Raw genomic sequence first — 21698 nt, 5'->3', positions numbered from 1 at the left:
GCATGACTTTAATCCTAGTATTTGAGAGGCAGAGACAGGCAGATCTCTGAGTTTGAGGCCAGCCTGGTTTACAGAGAGAGTTCCAAGACAGCCAAGGCTACACAGAGAAACCCTGTCTTCAAAAAATGAGAGAGAGAGAGAGAGAGAGAGAGAGAGAGAGAGAGAGAGAGAGAGAGAGAGAAGCAAGCAAGCATAAAAGTGGCTGACTGAGCAAGCTTTGAATACACAGAACAGACATCTGTTTAGCTAAATGCTGTCAGATGTTTGCTACCCATTACAGACTTTATGTAGGGTTTTCTTACCCTAAATTTTTGTAAATGGAATCATAGCCTTCTCAGATTATCATGAATCAAGCAAGATTTGTCACGCATCTGCCAAACAGCAGGAAGAGGGCCTGATAATGAATTCTTATTAGCATCAGAGATTAGACACGAGGTTCAAAGGCTGGCATAAGAATGGGGCTATCCCTTCCTGTCACTAATCCCCGATTCCTGCCGCAGTGGAATCACCAGGTCCTAATGAGTGATCTACTCTGACCTAATGTTGGTCATGCTAGAAAGCTATCAGTCTGTGAGAGAGGTAATTATAAAAACGGTTTATTCCCTTCCTTCACACAATCACCAGAACCTCAACCTCTGTTTTTAAATTTCCCCAACAGTTTAGCTGGTTCCAAGAAAAACAGTCATTTGAGGCCCAGCACTGCAGATAATAAAAATTACCTCGTGTTAGCTTTTCTTCACCAGTAGAAACAGAACTCCAAATTGTTTTCTGGTTCCTACTCCCATCTCTTAACATGGCAGAACCTGGAGAGCTGTTAACTTGCAACTATCAAATGAGAGATCCACTTCCAACAAAGAACCCCGGAGAGCCACAGCACACCATAGTAACTTAGGTTAAACAAATGTTGGCAGAGATACAGAACTTTGTGCACTCCAACTGTTTTCATTCAGAATACCTGAGAAGTAGAGCACCAACATTTCTTTAAAAAAAAAAAAGCGGATTTTTTAATTTAAAAAGCAACTGTAGTCAGGACAAGAAAAGGAAAACAGTATCTTTATTGTGTAGTTCTAACAAACATTCACTGTGTGCACATTCCAGTAGAAAGAGACAAAGATCTTTGTTCAAAATAAGCTGAAATCAAATAGGTAAACAAACTCCATCACTGAATACACAGAAGGAATGTCAATATTAGTTACTCACAGTGGAGGGTGCAGTAAAAAGCAAGTTAAAAAACTGAAACGGTGTTCTGCCCAAGCAGCCGGTGTAGGCGATACAGGCGTGGGCAAGGAGTGACCACTGAAATTCTTGAGTAAGACACTGGGTATAAGGCAGGTGACTGGCACGTCTCTGCTTCTTCAGAAACCCCCTCCTAGGTCACCCTCACAAATTCCAGAGCTGGCCAAATATGACGGAGCTCTCCGTTACTTTGGCGCTATCTGGCAACTGAATCGCACAGCTTTAAAACTTCAGTTTCTTGTTGAGACATGCCATGTCTGGGTGCATTTCCCTTGGGGTAGGAGGCAACAACAGTCACGCTCTGCTTCAGCCACCCAGGTGGACTTCAGCCAGACAGGTATCACCTGAGATGAAGTGTGAGTGCCACACGTGATGACACATCCGTCTTGTAAAAGCACTTCTCTCTGCTCCACAGCAGCACGAAATGAGCACACACCCAACACCATCAGCCCCAGTGGCACTGCTCAAAGAGCCCATAGCTCAAATGATAGCTTTGGACAGACTCTGATTAAGTAATCACACAAGGAGTTGTAAACACAGCCCATAAACTGCGTCCCATTGCTTTCTTTACACACATGCAGTCACTTTCTTTACACACATGCAGAAAGGAAAACCAGCTCCCAGGGCCAGGTGGGAACTTGAAGAGAATGGGCAGTAACACCGTGTGTCCCTCTTTTGTGTTTGGTGGCAGCGGGCCACTTCAAGAATAAACAACCAAACACCCCACAAGTTGGGGGTACTGCCAGCCAACAGGGACAGTCTGCATGACCCACAAATGTCAAGGCTTCTTTAACAAGTTCAGTCTTTCTTAATGCGTTTGGTGCACATGCTGTATTGCTTTGTTCAGGAAAAGCCTTAACAAACTCTCAGCTAAGACCTCCCTCCTCCCCTAGCTGTTTCTGTAGGCAACAGAATTAGAGCAGACAGACCTAAAAGGGGTTTTGTGATTTTGTTTTGTTTTGAGACAGTCTCACTATGTAGCTTTGGCTGGCCTGAAGCTTGCTACGTAGACCAGGCTGGCCTAAAACTCAAGAACTGTCTGCCTCTGCCTCCAAGCGCTGGGAATAAAGTCATGCACCACCATGCCTGGCCAAAAAGAAAAAAAAAAAAAAAAGCAACTTTTTATAATATAAAATGACATGACATTATCAGTGGTTCAAAAGAAGCCCTGGGTATTAGATGGATTTCATAAATGGCAAAGACAAAAGTATGAAAATCTTTTCCTTCTGGCTCTCAGTAAAAGAAACGAGCTCAGATAAAGGCAGGGAGAGGACACAGATGTGAAGCAGGAAAACACGATTTTTGTATTGATGTTTACCATAGAAAAATCAAAACACCAATTTTACTTAAAAAATACAGTTCATTTTTGTGGGGGGTGTTGAGACAAGGTCTCTCTATATAGTTCTGGCTGTCCTGGAACTTGCTCTGTAGACTAAGCTGGCCTTGAATCCAGAGATCCTCCTGCCTCTGCCTCACAAGTGCTGGGATTAAAGGCGTGTGCTACCACTGCCCAGCCAAAAACAGTTCTTAACATTTCCTATAACCAGAAATTTTTCAATGGATGTAAAGCCGATTGCCAACATATTCACAACTGATCCAAGTGATCTTCAGGCTTAGTGTCAGCTTGAACATTCCCTTCTTGTACCTCCGTGTGCCTCTGTTGTTTCCATGTAGCCTGGCTAGCCCAGAAGTGGACTCCAGGCCTCATTGCACAAAGCCTTCTTCACCTTTAAGTGGAGGCGTACTCAGTCACGCCACTTGTTATAGAATGACGACTCTTATTCAATCTATCATATCATAGACATCTCTAAAGAGAAAGTTCAAGTCTGTATCTCTGATATATAAAAGTCATCTAGAAGTTACTCTAAAATATCATATACAAGTATGTAAGGAAAAGGCTAATGCTAGTTGGATGAATTCTGAATTCATTCAACTGCTAAATCATAGGATAGAAGTCCTGGGCTGAACTTTTTCTTAAATAGTTTGCATGGCAGACTGGTTTAATGTGCAGTTTCCTGTCCTGTCAAGCCCCTGGCAAGCTGGAAGGGAGGCAGGAGACACTTCCCAGCATCTCTGGTCCTTCTAGAATTGAATGGCTTCCTGCTGGATGTGACAACAGCCCAGAAGCAGACTGGTAATGAACAAAGGATGTGCTGGAAAATCATAGCTAATGGGTAAAAAACAGCTGGAAAACTGTCAGGTACCGCCACAGGGAAAAGAATGAAGTCAAAGATGCCAGGAAAATGCCTGGGCCAATGAGAAACAGTAATTTTAAACGATTAACTACTTTTCCAATGAAATTCATATCCAAGGGAGGGGGGAAAAAGCTTCCAGACTTATCATAATAATCCTCAAAAGAAAAGTAGAACAAGATCACCAAGTTGGAGCCATGGAGGTAAACCACAGACGAGAACAGAAGTCTCTTGGCAAGGTTTCCCGATCTGAAGCGGCATGCCCCGACAAAGACATTTATATGTTAGTTATTTTACCGAGATAAGGCCAAACTTGAGTCTCTTACTTTGGTAAAACATGGAATCAAAACTTTGTTCATGGGTAAACAGAAAAGCAGCAAGAGCCTTCTGTGAAGCCCCACAGACATAATCCCAGGCTTTAGGGAAGCTCCAGGGTAACACTCATCTTTCCCCAGTAAAGACAGCCAGGGTGGAAGACTATCAGAAACTGGTGTCGGGCAGAGAGAGCAAGTCGCTCGCTTCTTTAAACTACTGTCCTGTAAGCGATGTTATGTTCCCTTTTTAAAAGAGATTATTCTGAATTCACCTTAACTCACTGGTCCCTTTCTTCAGCTTTTCTACACCTAAGAAACAAAGGGATGCAGAGTTTTATAAAGTACTCTTGGGAAGAAAGGGTCTGGACTTAGGGACGGGAGGTGCCATCAGCTACACTATCTGGGAGGGAGAAAACCACATAGTCCTTTTGTTTTTTTAATTTTTATTATTATTATTTGAATATATTTTTTAAATTACATTTGTTTAATGTGTGCTTGGCCTGTGCCTGTGTGTGTTATGTCTAAAAGCGTGTACCTGTGCATGTACACTAGGGCCACAGCATCCATGTGGAGGTCAGAAAACAACTTTTGGGAATTGATTCTCTCCTTTTACCATGTGGGTCCAGGGAATGAAACTCAGGTCATCAGGCTTTGTGGCAATTGCTTTTACCCTAAGATCTATCTTTCAGCCCCTTACTTTTAATAATCATAAATAAGATGATTGGCAGCTATGTTTTAACTAAGAGAGACACATCTTAACTTCATGAATTAAACCCCTTATGATAATGACAAAATTAAATCAGAATTAAAAAAAAAATTTTACTTAAAAGAAAAACAGGAAAAGATTCAAAACTAGAGTACTGTCCCCTTAAATATATCTAATGCAAATTCAAAGTATCAGAAATCATATCTTGTCCCCAAAGGCCATGCCAATACAACATAGGAACTCTAATCATCAGTATTAACTCTTGAAATGAAGGGAACAAGTGGAAGCCAGTGAGAAGAAACCCTGGCAAGGACACAATGTGAGTAGCTGCTCTGGGCATCAGGCTCTGGCTGGCGAAGGACCCTGGTCCTAGATTGAAGGAGGATAGACATCTGGTCAACCATCTTGGCTTCAAGTGAGGGAACTGGCAGGATTCAAGGAGGAAGCATTGCTGCAGCCTCCAAAGTCAGTCTCTACTTCTCACTCCCTGGAGCATGCGCTCCCACACATCAGCACGGTCTCCTCAGGAGGATTTGCTGTCGCTCGTGAAGTGACGATACAGGAAACCTACAAGAATAGCGCCCACGACGGGGAGAATCCAATATGCCCAGCAACTGGAGCAGGAAGAAAAAGCAATGAAGTTAAGATTATTTTATCCAAATAACAGAATGTTTTTCAGCACCTATGTTTTAAAACTCATGAGACAGGAATCTTGATTTGATTTACCCTGATTTTCTCTTAAACTTTTACCACGCAGTATTTGAAAGGAAAACAAACAGAAACCACAACTCTCCATTTACCTGTGCCTGTGCACAGATGTGCTCAGGCATGGTGTGATGTGCATGTGGAGCGCAGAGGGCAACATGTGGGAATGGCTCTCTCCTGCCACGTGGGAACCTCAGCTACCCGACTCGGCAGGTGTCTTTACTTGTTGAGCCATCTTGCAGGGCCCTAAAGCCTTCCTTTTAAAAAGGATGTAAAAACTAAAAAAGATTTAACTTACAGGGAGAGGTCGTGTACCCATTTAACCCCAGCACTCTGGAGACAAAAGCAAGTAACTCTCTGAGAGTTCAAGGCCACAGAGTGACACCCCACTCAAAAACAAAAACAAACAACAACAACAAAAACAACAACAACAAAAAAAAAAACACAACAAGGCTGTAGCTCAGTGATGGATGCTTGCCTACCATGCAGAAGGCCCTGGGTTTGAGCACTAGCACCAGAACACAAGAAGAGAATGAATAGTATGCTATCAAAACAGATACACAGTGGTACATGCCTGCAAACCCAGCACTCTGGAAGTTGAGGCAGGAGAATTGCTGCAACTTAAAGGCTAGCCTGGGCTACACTATAAATGCCAGCCCAACCCCAGCTATGTATCAAGATGCTGTCAAACAAACAAAAAGAACAAAAAAAGAAACACACACACACACACACACACACACACACACACACACACACACACACCATAATCCCAGCATTTGGGTTCTGAGGCAGGAAGATCAAGAGTTTGAGGAGCAGGAGACAGTAAGTTAAGGACTTGAGTGTGATCCCCAGAACTCAAATAAAACTTCAGGGAACAGTGCCTATGCTTGAAAGTTCAGTGCTGGGGAGATAAAGATGGGCAGATCCCTGGTATGTGCCAGTCTAGCCTAACTAGTGAGCTCTAGGACAATGAGAGGCCATGTCTCGGAGACAGTGTTCCTGAGGATGAAATCTGCATTCCCATGCACACACATGCATGCAGATACACACAAATATTAGATAAAAAGTTCACAGTTGCTCTGGTATTTAAAAAAAAACAACTAGATATATATAAATACCTTCATAGGTGTTTCTATCAAGACATACTGGTTATTTCTGGGTTATGGGGTTATAGATATTAAAATTTGCCTTTGTGATTTTTTTTTTACAAATTATTACACTGCAATATTAATTTTTATGTGTATGGTATTAGGGGCCAGACCCCATAGAGATATTAATATTATCTATCCTATTATTGCATCCCAAGTAAGAAGCTGGTAATGGGAGTCAGGTAGCCCGGCTCTCGATGTCTAATTTTAGTTGTTTGTTCATTTTTTTAAGATTTATTATTTATTTTATATCTGTGAGTGTTTTGCCTGTATGAATGTATATGCACCATGTGGGTTTGTGGTACCCTCAGAGGTCAGAAGAGGGCATCAGATCTCCCTGGAACTGGAGTTGTGGATGGTTGCGAGCCTCCATGTGCTACAAGAACAGCAAGTGCTCTTAACTACTGAGCCATCTCTCTAAGCCTCAATGTCTAGTTTTAATTTTGGACAGTACTGAGGAGAGACAAAGAGTGCACAGGTTGTTCTAAAAGATGTTAAGCAAGTAGCAATGCCATGAGAGGTACTGCAGGTGACTTCCCTTAGGAGTTTCAGAGCAGACACCTCTCCTTAAAACAATTCTTAGTGTGTGTGTGTGTGTGTGTGTGTGTGTGTGTGTGGTGTATGAGTGTTTTGTTTGTATGTAAGTCTCTATACAGCTACATGCCCTGTGCCTGAGGAGACCAGAAAGTGTCAGATCCTCTGGAACTGGAGTTACAGACGGTTGTGAGCTGCCATGTGGGTGCAGAGAACTGAGCCTAGGTCCTCTAGAAGAGTCGCAAGTGCTCTTAACTGCTGAGTCATCTTTCCAGCCCCCTTAAAACAATTCTTTACTAGGCCTTATTAGCTCTGCCAGGCTTAAGCTGTGAGGCTTTTTGTGACCCAAATGATTTGGCTGCCCCTCTATTTAAGACATATCCAATCTTGGTATAAAAAAGTTCCAAACAAATAAAGCCAGCTGAGATTGTGAACAAAAATTATTCTCTTTGCCTCAACACATCTAGCAGAGTGCACCTGGAAGTACAGTGGCAAGTCACTCCCCAGGTGAGACCGGCAGGCAGGCAGGTGGCGCTGCTTAAAAGCCAAGACAGCATGCACAGCAGAGACTGTGGAACATGGGAACCCTTAAGTAACTGAGGCTTTCTGAAGAGCGACCACCAAAGACTACAGTCCAGAGAGAGGACCCCCAAGAAAACAGTGAAGGGAAATTCTCCAGTACAAAGGGAAGAGTTGCCACCCAGTCTCACATCACTTTTGCTACTGTTTAAGTGTGAAAACAAACAAGAATTGCATTTCCACTGGACTCAAAGAGACTGAGCACCAATAATAATTTTGTGCCAGAGACAGCATTTTTTTTCTGGAGATTCATCCAGGTTACTGTAAATAATTGTGATTTGTTAATTTTTATTATTCAGTATTATTTTACCATATGACTATATTAGAGTTCATTTTATTACTCATTCAATGGATATTTGAAGTTTTTCCAGTGTTTGAATGTCTTGAGTAATGTTGCTATAAATATCTTTTTTTTTTTTTTTTTGATAGAGTCTCACTCTACAGCCTTGGATGGCCTGGAGTTCACTATGTAGACCAGGCTAATCTTGAATTGACAAACATCCACCTGCCTCTCCTCTCAAACTCTGGGATTAAAGGTGTGTGTCACCACACCTGACTTTTTTTAATTTTTTATAATTGATTTAGTTTATGTGTATGGGTGTTTTGACTGATTACATGTATGTGCACCACATGAGTTCCTGGCACTCTCAAAGTCAAACATCTTCTTGCCTTGGTTTGGGGTTCCTTCTGCTTTTTTGCCCTGGTTTTGTATACCCTCAGCTTTTGTGCTCTGGTTGGGAGACCCTTACCCTTTCTTGCCCTGGTTCTGGGCCCCGTCTCCTTTCTTGGGAAGGTGTCAGATCCCCCAGTACTGGAGTTATAGAGCTGATAGTGAACTGCCATGAGGGTGCTGGAACCAAACCTGGGTCCTCTCCAAGAGCAGACAATGCTCTTTACCATTGAGCCATCTCTCCAGCCCCAGCTATAAATATTCACGTATCTATTTCCGTGTACCTTTCTTTTGGATGATAGTCTTACTATGTTGCCAAGGTTGGTCTCAAAACTCCTGGGTCAAACAATCCTCCCAGTAGCTGGGACTATACAGCAGGCACACTGTGCTCTGATTTGTGACATGTTTCTATTGTAGCTTCCGTAGGAATGGAGCTGTTAGGTCAAAAGTTATTTACTAGACACTGCCAAAATGTTCTCAAAGCGAATGCTCCCAGAAGATGGATTAAGAGTCTTGGTAACTCCCTTCCTAATAAGCAAGTCTTCTTGTGTGTAGGAACTCTAGTTTTTGCCCACATACTAGGTGTGAAATATTTTAGTGATATGACACCAAACCTTTTCCCACATGCCTCTATTTGTGTAAAGTATTTATTTATTCACTTATTTATTTATTTATTTATTGGGGGGGGAGCTGAGGACTGAACCCAGGGCCTTACGCTTGCTAGGCAAGTGCTCTACCACTGAACTAAATCCCCAACTCTGAGTAAAGTATTTAAATACAAATCTTTTTGCATATTCTATTGGGATATTTTTAAAACTTTATTTGCAAGATCCTTTATGTATGTATTTTGTATAATAATTCTTTAAAAACAACATTGATCTTTGAAAACTTCATACATTCATATGTTGTATTTTGGTGATGTCCTTCCATTACTATCCCCTCCAACTCTCAAGGGCAATGGTTCTCCACTGTCAGTTGCAACCCCTTTGGGGGTTGAATGACCCTTTCACAGGGGTCACTTAAGACCATCAGAAGACAGATATTTACATGATGTTTCACAACAGCAGGAAAATTACAGTTTTGAAGTAGCAACAAAAATAACTGTTTGGAAGCCGGGCAGTGGTGGTGCACGCCTGTAATCCCAGCACTCGGGAGGCAGAGGCAGGCGGATCTCTGTGAGTTCGAGGCCAGCCTGGTCTACAGAGCTAGCAGGACAGGCTCCAAAGCTACAGAGAAACCCTGTCTCGTAAAACCAAAAGTAAAAAATAAAAAATAACTGTATGGTGCGGTCACCACAGCATGAGGAGCTGTACTAGAGGGTCGCAGCGTTAGGAGATGGAGGACCACTGCTCAGAGTTTCCACCCCGTCTCCCTCCCAACTTCACATCCTATTTTTAAAATACTTAATACCCTTCCCTCCCCAAAACGAACTACTGCTGCCTGTATCTGCATAGAAATTCTTTGCTTTGGTTTTTCTTTTTAAATTTTATGCATATAGATATTTTGCCTACATATCTGTCTGTATAATGTGCATGCCTAATGTCCAGAGGCCAGAAGAGGACATCAGATCCCACCCCACCCCCTGAGCTGGAGTTAGAGAAGGTTGTGAGCCACCATGTAGGTCCTGGGACTCAAACCCAGGTCCTCTAGAAAAACAGCCAGTGCTCTTCGAAGCCCCAAACTTACATTAAAAAGAACCTCTTGCCAAACATTATGTAGAGTGTAAGGAACTTCATGGGAAGATACTAACCTTTTGCACGTACTGCTCTTTGAAGGATCCTGAAGAAGTCACATGTTCAAAAATAACAGAAAGAGAACATTAGTACAGTGCATGTAAGTCTTCTTGGATATGTAGATAAACTGTAGATAATAACAGAATTTCCTTCACACATTTGATGCCTCTAGGTAATAGGAAGACTTAAAATCTTCTATTTCTAATAATACATTGGTATTTCTTAGTGAATAATTACTACAGAGAACATAGAAATGACCTAAGCTTTTTACATGTAAAAATATCATTGATAAAAGTCTATTGAAATGGCTAAGTGATGGTGCTACACACCTTTAATATCAGCACTTAGGAGGCAGAGGCAGGTGGATATCCGTGAGTTCAAGGCCAGCCTAGTCTACAGAGCGAGTTCCAGGAACAGCCAGGGCTATGCAGAGAAACCCTGTCTCAAAACAAGTCTATTGAAATGGACCAATATTTTGGGTCATAATGACAGTCCTATTTAACTGGACTTACCACAGCATAGCTAAGATCACAATTTCTGAAAACATTTTAAAAAGTCCTCAAATCTCTTCTCTTGCAAAACTATCAACTGTCAAATGCTCTTGGACATGTAGATTACTACTTTACAGCTTACAGAAATGACCTAGCTTACTTTTTGAAATCAAACTAGGGACTTTGGGGGTTATTTAACCTTTTTTGTTGTTGTTGTTGTTAAGATTTATTTAATGTTATGTGTTAAGTGTTTGCTTGCTTGTGTGTATGTGCACCAGAAGCAGGGTGTTGGACATCCTGGAACTGGTGTTACAAACATTTGAAAACCTCCATATGGTTCCTGGGAATAGAACCTGGGTCTTCTGCAAGAGCAAGCAATGCTCTTAACTACTGAGCCGTTTCTCCAACCTGGGATTATTTAACATTGAAAAGGGGAAGAGCAGTTAAAGGAAGAAAAAAAAACCTAAATGAATCCTTTTTTTTTTTTTTAAATATAGATTCACTCTGCATAGTCTTAAACTCAAGACCCTTCTGCTTTGGCCTCCTAAGTGCTGAGATTACAAGTGTGCATCACGATAACTTGATCCAAATAATCTTAAAAATTAGATTTTGGAGGCTGGAGAGATGATTCAGCAGTTAAGAGCAATGGCTGTTCTTCCAGAGGACCTGGGTTCAGTTCCCAGCACCCACATAGTGGCTTACAACTGTCTGTAACTGCAGTCCCATAGGAATCTGATGCCCTCTTCTAGCCTCCCCAAGCACCAGGTACACATGGTGCACTGACAAGCATGCAAACAAAACACCCAGACACATAAAATAAATAAACACATTTTGGGAATAAAGAGTAATTACTTACTGATGTATGCAACAACATGGATGAACCTTCAAAACATTATGCTATGCTAAGTGATAAGGGGCAGACACAAAAGGCCATCTATTATATAAGTCCATTTATATGGACAATGAATTGAAACAGGAGGTCAGCAGTTGCCTTAGGCTGGACAAGAGGCATTGGGAGGTAAATGGAATATGGCTGGTAGTAAGTCCATGGTTCCTTTTCTGTTTTGTTTTGTTTTGTTTTTGAGACAAGGTTTCACTGTGTAGTTTTAGTGCCTGTCCTGGAACTCACTCTGTAGCCCAGGCTGGCCTCAAACTCACAGAGATCCACCTGGCTCTGCCTTCGGAGTGCTGGGATTAAAGGCGTGCGCCACTACCTGGCCATGGTTCCTTTTCATAGTGATCAAATTGTTATAAAATTGATTGCAATTATTGTTGTCTAGTGCATTTGTACATGAATGAACTAAAAGCACGGTCATACAGATTAACACATACTTCAGTCCTGAAAACCGAGAGGGAACCTCTCCATTTCAAACCTTTTATACTCTTTTGACAACCACAGTTCTGAATATGTGCTAACCACAGTGAGCCCTGGACGGAATTATAAGAAGGGAGAAAGAATATAGATAGCGCTAAGCCTATAGTGTGCTGAGATAGTAATCATTTCTAACAAACAAGAAATAATATAAAATGTCATGTTTAATAACTAAATACCATTAAAATACCCCTGCTTTAAGAACAATCCACTCCTGGAGGGGAGAGAAAAAGAAAAGAAAAACTTGCCTACCACACTGGAGGAATGGAAATAGAAATCATCCATTTTCTTCAGGCCCTTGACAACAGAGTAAAGGCTCAGTTGTGGCCCTCCTTTTTAGTCAGAAATATTAAAAGAGATACATAAGGCACAGCTATTAACAGCCAAGTCCTCCAGCCAGTTTGGAAAGAAGCCACCTAAGTTTAGTTTAGTTTTGCTTTTGTTGTTCAATTCTTCCTCAATTTTATAAAACTAAGAAGAAAAAAATAAAATAACTTTCTTGCCTTCTCACACACTTCCCACAACCCTTACTTCCATATCAAAACTCTGCTGAGTCTAATTACACTTAAGTGAAATTCCTACAGCCTACAGATAAATTTAGTTTATTCTTTTGGTATTCAGGCACATCTGGCTGGGTAAGTCCATACCCAGATGTTAGTGCTCTCTACCTTTCATATGGAAACTAAGATTTCAGTTATGAAAGATCAGACAGATCAAATCCTAAGTTCTTCCAGCAGAAGCCTTACCACATCAGCAATCTGCATGCATCTTTATTTTTCAAGGAATATACTTGCAAAACAAAATCTGAGTCTGCTATTACTTTAGCCATATATATATGTATATTGGTTTTTTCAGATAGGGTTTCTCCGTGTAGCTTTGGCGCCTTTCCTGGAACTCAATCTGTAGCCCAGCCTGGCCTCGAACTCAGAGATCCGCTTGCCTCTGCCTCCCAAGTGCTGGGATTAAAGGTGTGTGCTACCACTGCCCAGCTATTTTAGCCCAATATTATTAATAATAAAAATTAACTGCTTGGCTGAGCATGATGGCACACCTGTAATTACAGCACTTGGGAGGTAGAGGCAGGGGGATTAAGAGCCCAAGGCCAGTATGGGCTATTCAAGACCCTGTCTCAAAAACAGAACAAAACAAACTGCCTGCTCAAATAAAACTGGTTCCTGCACTGAGGCTATGGCTTAGTCAGTAAACTGCCTGCTGCATGAGGACCTGAGCTCACGCACCTGCGTGCACATATCCACAAAACATACACAAATACAACACACAAAATTTAAAATAAAACTCAGTCCTAAAGCACAAGGTATTAAGGGTTTAATTCCTCATAAAATCAATAAGTAAAATAAGTATATTTTTATGAACAATAATATTAAAGATGGGATTTGTAGGGTAAAAGGATTTTTTTTTTTGTTTTTTTGTTTTGTTTTGTTTTGTTTTTTCGAGACAGGGTTTCTCTGTGTAGCTTTGCGCCTTTCCTGGGACTCACTTGGTAGCCCAGGCTGGCCTCGAACTCACAGAGATCCGCCTGGCTCTGCCTCCCGAGTGCTGGGATTAAAGGCATGCGCCACCACTGCCCGGCTAAAGGAAGTATTTTATGCTCAAGTGTTTTCGTTAAGGTTACTATTGTGGTGATGAAACACCATGACCAAAAGCAACGTGAAGAGGAAGGGGTTTACTTCACTCAGGATTCCATATAACAGTTCATCATCAAAAGCAATGAAGGCAGCAATCACACAGGGCAGGAACTAGAGGCAGGAGCTGATGCACAGGCCATGGAGGAGGGCTGCTTACTGGCTTGCTCCTCATGGCTTACTCACCTGCTTAGATAGAGAACCCAGGACCACCAGCCCAGGGATGGCACCACCCACAATGGGCTGGGCCCATCAATCACCTATTAAGAAAATGCCCTACATCCTATGGGGGTATTTTCCTAATTGAGGTTCCCTCCTCTCAGATGGCTTTAGCTTGTGCCAACTTGACATAAAACTATCCAGCACAGGCCAGGTAGTGGTGGTGCACCCCTTTAATCTCAGCACTTGGGAGGCAGAGGCAGAGGAGGTAGATCTCTGAGTTCAAGGCCAGACTGGTCTACAGAGTAAGTTCCAGGATAGCTAGGACTGTTCCACAGAGAAATCCTGTCTCAAAAAACCAACTAACCAACCAAACAACCAACAAACAAACCAAAAAAAAAAAAAAAACAAACTAGCACGCCAAGTAAACTTCTGTGATGGTTTCTTGTTTATTTTATGTGTATGAGTGTGTGCCTGCATATATGTATGTACACAACAGGGGTGCAATGCCCATGGAAATCAGAAGACAGAGTTGGATCCTCTCAAACGAGAATTTCCAGACAGTTGTAAGCTGCCACACTGGTTCAGGGAACTGAACCCCAGTCCTCTGAAAGAACAGATAGTGCTCTAACCACTGTGCCATTTCTCCAGTCCCAAACAGACTCTTTATAAATCTGCCCAAACCGAACTATACATAGTATTTCTAGCTCAGGGCTAACTCAGCTTCATTGTTTGTAGAGTGAAAATTCAGATGAACTTAAATTCTAAAATCATTACTCCAGCACAATTTTCTGAGCCAAGGCATTTTAGCAAGACCTTTAAGATCAGCAGCAGAAGAAACAGCGCTCTCTCATGTCTAGAGAGACCGAAGGAGCACTACTACCACAGCCCATCTCTTGCTCTTTCACCAGCTCCACAAAAGAATGTTTCCCCAGATATTTCCTCAATAAACCCTGTGAAAATGAGAAGAAGAAATGTCTGTCTGCAGTCATGGACAAGGATGTTGGGGTCAGCGGAGGAGGGGCAGAGGCAGGTGGATTTCTGAGTTTGAGGCTGATCTGTTCTACAGAATGAGTTCCAGGACACTAGGGCTACACAGAGAAAACTTGTTTTGGAAACAAAAAACAAACAAAAATAAAATTTATATAGTAGTACATTGTGATATAGGGGCCATGGTATAATTCTGGGAGAGTCTTTTCCAGTATTGTTTTAAATAAGAAGTTCCTGACTTGTTTTTCTTAAGTCAGTGGCCACAGAAATGCTATAGTGAGCAAGTAAAAAGCTAGGGAACTACTGTTAGGTTTATTGAAGATGTATTGAGGCTTAAGTTTTAAATACTTGGAATCCTCTTTGAATAGCAAATACAGTTTAGGAATGAATCACAAGCTCCTTATACATGTTATGCATCTGTATTTATACTTCTGAAAGCCTAAGTATAATCTGTGATTAACTGATGATACCCTATCTCTATTTTAATGCTTCAAAATCATAAATTTGGCTCTTTCTTTGCTATCTTTATGTTCTGAAGATGAAGTTTACAACATTCCTTAAGTGTGTATTCTCTAATGTTTTATTTTTCTTTTTCTTTTGTTTTTTCCAGACAGGGTTTCTCTGTGCCTGTCCTGGATCTCACTTTGCAGACCAGGCTGGCCTCGAACCTACAGAGATCCTCCTGGCTCTGCCTCCTGAGTGCTTGGATTAAAGGTGTGTGTCACCACCGCCCAGCTTGAATTTATTATTAGGTGCACATTACCATTTTAAAAGTTAGAGGACAGAAGACTTAAGATTTAAATATTTTATAGACCCAATTACATAAGGTTGTGTAGTATATAATCTTGGGGACAGCCTTCTTGTGAAGTTTTAGCATACTTCATGCTTTTACTGAAAGTCATTTCTTTTTCAATAAAAACGCTGTTATTACTGGTGATTATGAGTCCATTATGTCTATGTGTGAGCATGTATGTGAGGGTAAAAGAGGGTATAGGGCCCCTTAGGCTGTTAATCCACCTAATGTGGATGCTGAGAATTGAACTTCAGTCCTCTGAAAGAGCAGCATGCACTCTTAACTGCTGAGCCACCTCTTCAGTGCCAAACAACCTTTCTAGAAGAAAATACAGTTCAATAATTACTGCTTCACCAAGTATATGTCCCTGTAGTCAGCCTAGTTGTATATAAAAACGCTTCTCTGTTGACATGACAAAATTTAAAAACAAGAAACACTCCCTAATACAAATTTCTAGATTCTCTTAAGAACTCACTATAGGATCCATACTGAGAAAAAAAAAAAAAAAAAGAGCCCGCTGCGACAGTACTCATAGCACATCACTAGAAAAAGGCTGGGGCACAGTTCAGCTGGTCGAGTGACTGCCTACCGCGTATGAAGCCCTGGGTTTGATCAATACCATATTAACAAGATGTGGTGGCCCACATAAATAATCCCAGAACTTAGGAGGTAGTGAAGAGGATGACAAATTCAAGGTCATCATCTGCTATATGGTGAGTTTGAGACCATCCCAGGCAACATGAGACTCTGTCTCAAGAAAAAGCCCTCCCAAGGTATCGCCCTTATTTGGACCTCTAAGGGGAAAAATGTGACCCACCAATTCTATTTGGAAAGTATGAAAGGACATTGCCTGGCTCTTCTCATACCTCATTTTGTTTCTAGAACTTCATAGAAGGCATTGATCTCTGGCACTGCTCAGAAAACAACTGTATTTTGTTTTTCAAGAGTGACTGGCCATGACATATTACACTCAATTTCCAAGGACCGTAGTGTCTGACAAACTACAGGGCGCAGTGTCATAGCCCAGGAGAAGCCCTTGATCACAGCAGTTACTCCTTGTCCCTACGGAACAGTAAAGAGCTTTTCTGAAACAGGCTCTCCTGCAGCCACACCTGCCGCGTGGCTAAGGAGGTTTTGAAGTACTGACTCTTCACCCCAACTATCAAGACAAAGTATTCTCTTTTTTATTTTTTATTTTTGAAGACAAGAGTCTCACCATGTGACCTTTGGCAACACCATTTCCCAAAGGACAAATTTTGTCTATTTGTTTTGTTGTTTGTTTGTTTGTTTGTTTGTTTGTTTGTTTTTCCAGACAGGGTTTCTCTGCGTAGCCCTGACTGTCCTGGAACTCAGTTTGTAGACCAGGCTGTCCTTAAACTCACAGAGATCCACCTGCCTCTGCCCCCTGGTGCTGGGATTAAAGGTGTGCACCACCACCAAATGTTTTTTAATTCGAAATAGTTATTACTGACTAAATCCAGGCATCATGGCACACCTTTTATCTCACAACTAGGGAGGCAGAGGCAGTCAGATCTCTTTGAGTTCCAGATCTCAAAAACAAAAACGAGGGCTGGAGAGATGGCTCAGAGGTTAAGAGCACTGACTGCTCTTCCAGAGGTCCTGAGTTCAATTCCCAGCAACCACATGGTGGCTCAAAACCATCTGTAATGAGATCTGGTGCCCTCTTCTGGCCTGCAGTCATACATGCTGTATACATAATAAATAAATAATAAATCTAAAAAAAAAAAAGAAAAAAGAAAATTCTTTAAAAAAAAAAAAAAGAAACTGTGATATCTGTTGTCAAATTTATAAATTACAAATCTTTAAAAATTTTATATCGTAGTATATCTAGGCTATCAACGAGGGTATTATGAATCTACAAATAAACAATAGTGACCATAACCACTTATTTACCTGTGCCTTAGTAAAAGTAACATGAAAAGCGGCTTCTAAAAGAATTGGGAAGCAAAGACTAGGCATAGTGACTCCAGAAGGGAAGGCAGGAGGGTCAGAAGGTCAAGGTCGTCCTTAGCAGATATGACAGACCTTGACGAACAAGCAAAAGAGAAGACGTGGGACTGGAAACCGACTCACACTCCCAAACAGAGACAGTCATGTGTCTGGTTCTGTCTTGCTCCCCCACTCCACGGGAAGAGCGCAGCGGCTCCATGAAGGTGGAGAGAAGTGATCCACAGAAGGAAAAGGAGGAAGTAAACTAAACCCCACCCTATAAAGCTGAAGGCTCTGCTTAACGAGGCTTAAAAAATCATTTCTTACAGATTCAGAAACCCTGAATCACAAGAAAAGAAACTAATTAATAAAATGAGCTTTCCTCCCACTTCTTGATGGTGAATGTTAAACCAGAGATAAAAAAGCGAAGAAAAGAGATACCTATATCCTAGGACAGAAGTTTCAACCTGTGAGAAACCAGATTGCTTCTCAGCCTTTTTGGTAACATCAAGCACAGAAATAAACTGAGGGATCAAGAATTTCTTCCTGGAAAAGAAAATCAGTTTGGAATATAATTCTGTGAAAACCTGGTAGGTAGTCTTGAAATTTTTCCAAAAGGCTTTCTTTGCGTAATTTGCCTGAAGAGTAAAAGACAGCCTGACTGGAAACAAACAACCAGAATCATCCTAATGGAGACAGATCCCCTGGGAACAAGGAGCTGTAGAAACACAGGCTTGAAAGCCCAGCTTTCCATCCCTCCCTAACCTAGGATGGGGCGACACTACAGTTGTAGTTCTAAATTATCAGAACACTTGGCGGCTTTTTCTTTTTTCTTTCTTTTCTTTTCTTTTTTTTTTTTTTTTGGTTTTTTGAGACAGGTTTTTTCTGTGTAGTTTTGGAGTCTGTCCTGGATCTCACTCTATAGACCAGGCTGGCCTCGAACTCACAGAGATCCACCTGGCTCTGCCTCCCGAGTGCTGGGATTAAAGTTGTACGTCACCACCGCCTGCAGAGGCTTTTTCTATACTTCTTGCATGAAACAACAACAACAAAAACTCCAAGGCCTATCAGTTTGATGTCAGCTAATCAATCTCTTTTCAAAAGCAATGACAGGCACAGTGTTCAGCAGAAAGTGTGGCGCTTGGCTTCCTTCCTATCACCTAGGCTAGTCAAAATACAAATCCAGCAACTGCACCGATTCTGAACAGGAATAGTCAAAGACCAGGAAATGAACACTTGATTTGTGTTTTCATGTTCATTCCAGGGGATCCCAATTTAGGTTGATATAATAAGCAACAGAATTTCTGGAACACTGCTGTCCACTCCCCACAAAGGTTCCTAATGGCCTCCAGGTTTATTATTATTATTATTATTATTACCAAGAAAGAAAACTAGCAACAAGAAACACTTGATAGATTTCTAGACACAGTAACTACAAAATATGTTTCTACTTTTTTTTACTGCTTTCACTGGGTGGTGGTGGTGCACACCTTTAACACCAGCACTCAGGAGGCAGAACCAGGCAGATCTCTGTGAGTCTGAGGCCAGTCTGGTCTACAGAACAAGATCCAGGACAGGGTCCAAAGCTACACAGAGAATCCCTGTTTAAAAAAAAAAAAAAAAAAAAAGAGTGCTTTTATGATTGCTAAATTCAAGGTGTGTTTCTTCTAAAAAATTATAGTATCCTTTGAATGAAATGAACTGAGAGTGGCATTTTCTGAACATGTTCAATTGAGGCCACAATTAGCTCAAATTTTACCCTAATGTCCCAAGAGGAGAGAAGAATGGGTAAGGCATGAGGAGGGAAGGACAAAGGCAACCACCAGTGCTTACAAATGTTTCAGAGCATTTCATCTGCCTTTGTAATTTAACAGTTCAGAGTAGCATAGGAGCAAGACAGAAGGGTTAATTTATAAAAACATCTGGATTCCAGAGCAACAGAAGGCAGACACTGCCAAGCAAGCAATCTCTTGAATTGAAAGAATTCTTGTGCCAAGGCCAGTTCAAATTGCTGTGCCAAACCTGTTCATCATTTCCTAGCTCAATGAAGAATGAGAATCTAGAAGGAGGAATGAGGGAGTCTCTATTGTGTGCACCAGGAGCTAGGGAACACCTTGACTGCTCTCCCTGGAGGTCAGAGGACAGCGTAATAACCTTCTAAAGGATAGAAGTCACAGGAAAGTGAAGAAAACATTGGCAATGACACCACCCTGCTTGTGGGAAGCAGAAAAGGTTTCTAAGCTTTCTTCTTGGTACATAAGGCAAAGTACATTAAGGTTTTCAAATACTCAATACTGCATCTTTTGTTTTGGCTGCATCAGTGAGCAAACTGGGAAGGGCATGGGACAATTTGAGCATACAGAATTAAAAAATTAAATTGGGGAAATAGGGACAGAAAGGCCTCTAGTTTATAAAGAAAATATCTTGCAGAAAACAATTTAATCAGAGCATTTATCATGTTTTATATAAGTAAGAATAAGATTTTCTCCCAAACTGAACCCATAACCTAATTTCTTTCAAAACTACAATAAATATACTTTGGAGTCTCGCCGGGCAGCGGTGGTGGTGCACGCCTTTAATCCCAGTACTCGGAAGGCAGAGGCAGGCGGATTTCTGTGAGTTCGAGACCAGCCTGGTCTACAGAGTGACTTCCAGGACAGGCTCCAAAGCTATACAGAGAAACCCTGTCTCAATAAATAAATAAATAATTTTTTTTAAAAGAGAGAAAGGAAGAAATACTTGGCACTCATAAGACAAAGTAATGACTTCTTACCTTGTTACTACCTTTGGGTTTAAGGTCACTCTGTTTAAAAAAAGAGAGAGAACAATGTTAAAGATGGATCTAAATGAACTCCAGCGATGTGTTAGTTCCTATTCTTCAGAGATTTCAGGGTCTGAAGAAGGGGCCCAGCTCCACCCTTTAGTATATCAGGATCCCCTATTAGAAGGCTATAAGCATAGGACTTACAAGTCCATAGTTAATAACCAAACCACTATCTCAGGAACAGGTGTTAGTAATTCAAAAACCAGTCAATAGAAGACAAAAACCAGTTAGTTCCCTTGGCTTTTCCTGTGTAGCTTGATGATTCTGGAGAAAACCAGGCTTGAGGCTAGGCTGAATGAATTTCTATTCTAAATAATTCATTCTCTCATCCTGTTAGTGGCTGTCCAGTAGTTTTTCTCTGCATAAGTGACTGAGTTATACGACAGTTCTTACCGGATGGACATCACCAATGTAGTACTGCTTTAGCATTTCCCTGGCATCAGGGGAGTGGCCAACATCTTCAAAGCTTTCCGTTGCATCAGCACCAGCTTGTTCCAGCAGAACCTCTTCCCCACCAGGATGCTAGAAGGAAATGGCATTTGCTAAATAGAGCGCTCTCTGAAAAGCAAACTCCTTCTTTCTTTCCACCCCCTTCTCCCCTCCCCTTCTCCAGTTAATGGAACAAACTGTGTGCCGCCTGTGAGGCGTGTCAGGAAGAACACACACAGCACCGTTTTCTACAATAGTCTGGCCCCAAATGCACAGTGTGGGTAATAATTGATTTTCTTTGTCAACATTAAAACTGCAACCGAAACAACAACAATGACAACCACAAGTGGGAACTCCAGAATTTCTGGAATTCTTTCTTCTGTTTTTTACATTTTTCTTTTTTCTTCCTCTTCCTCCTCCTTCATCCCAACTCCTTTGTTCAGATGGGGCCTCATGTAGTTTGGTTGACCTGGAACTGAATATATAGCCCAGGATGACCTTAAAGAGCAGCTCTCTCTGTTTCCTGGGATTGCAGGAGGCCACTACAGCCAGACAGGGAAGAGGACTGAACCCAGGGTCTCACTCATGCCAGGCAAGCACTCTCTCCCAGCTGAGCTATGTCCCTTGCCCATTCTATTTCTCTCTTTAAAAAAAAAAACAAAACTTTTCTCTTGTGTATGTGTGTGCATGTGCATGAATTCCCCCTGCCTCAGCTTCCTGAATGGTTATTCTTGCAACTTCTCTGTATGTTTAAAACTGCTTTTGAGTGGGGGGGGGGGGGGGAGAATAAGTAAGTAGGTAGGGCAGGGGAAGTACATTCTACAATTATAAGTTACAAAGAAACTGAGATAGCATTGCATCCATACTTGTAAACAGAACAGTGACAGTACTTATCTTGACAGCTACTGCTATTACACAGGATGGGCTACAAACACTTGGCACTGGGGAGATGGCTCAGTAGGAGAAAGCCTGACAACCTGATTTTGATCCCTAGAACCTTGAAGAGAACCAACTTCCAAAAGGTGTCCTCTGACTTCCCTCCACACATGCTTTGGGGCAGCTTGCACACCCATGTGTACACACACACAAACTAATAAATTTTTAAAAACTTGGCACCTGCCATGAATAATGATGCACACTTTCTATCCCAGCATCTGGGAGGCAGAAGCAGGCAGGATCTCTGAATTCCAGTCCAGCCTGGCCTACACAGTGAGTTCCAGGGCATCCAGG

General features: G+C 41.6%; 1 protein-coding gene across 1 annotated transcript in view; it reads right to left on the bottom strand.

Annotated features, from left to right (window-relative positions):
* Positions 1 to 1036: 1036 nt before the first annotated feature.
* The window catches only part of Cyb5b (cytochrome b5 type B), a 42562-nt gene continuing 21900 nt past the window's right edge, over positions 1037 to 21698 (bottom strand). The window contains exons 2-5 of the mRNA XM_006974144.4: positions 20433 to 20561; positions 19989 to 20018; positions 9835 to 9863; positions 1037 to 5062 (exon numbers count right to left, since the gene is read on the bottom strand). Of these exons, the coding sequence (XP_006974206.1) occupies positions 4972 to 5062; positions 9835 to 9863; positions 19989 to 20018; positions 20433 to 20561 (279 nt within the window). The 3' untranslated portion in view covers positions 1037 to 4971. The remainder of the gene's footprint in view (positions 5063 to 9834; positions 9864 to 19988; positions 20019 to 20432; positions 20562 to 21698) is intronic.

This window comes from Peromyscus maniculatus, chromosome 5, assembly GCF_049852395.1.
Source record: "Peromyscus maniculatus bairdii isolate BWxNUB_F1_BW_parent chromosome 5, HU_Pman_BW_mat_3.1, whole genome shotgun sequence".
Taxonomy (NCBI): domain Eukaryota; kingdom Metazoa; phylum Chordata; class Mammalia; order Rodentia; family Cricetidae; genus Peromyscus; species Peromyscus maniculatus.
Note: the sequence above shows the minus strand (reverse complement) of the source record. Positions and strands in the feature narration are given on the sequence as shown.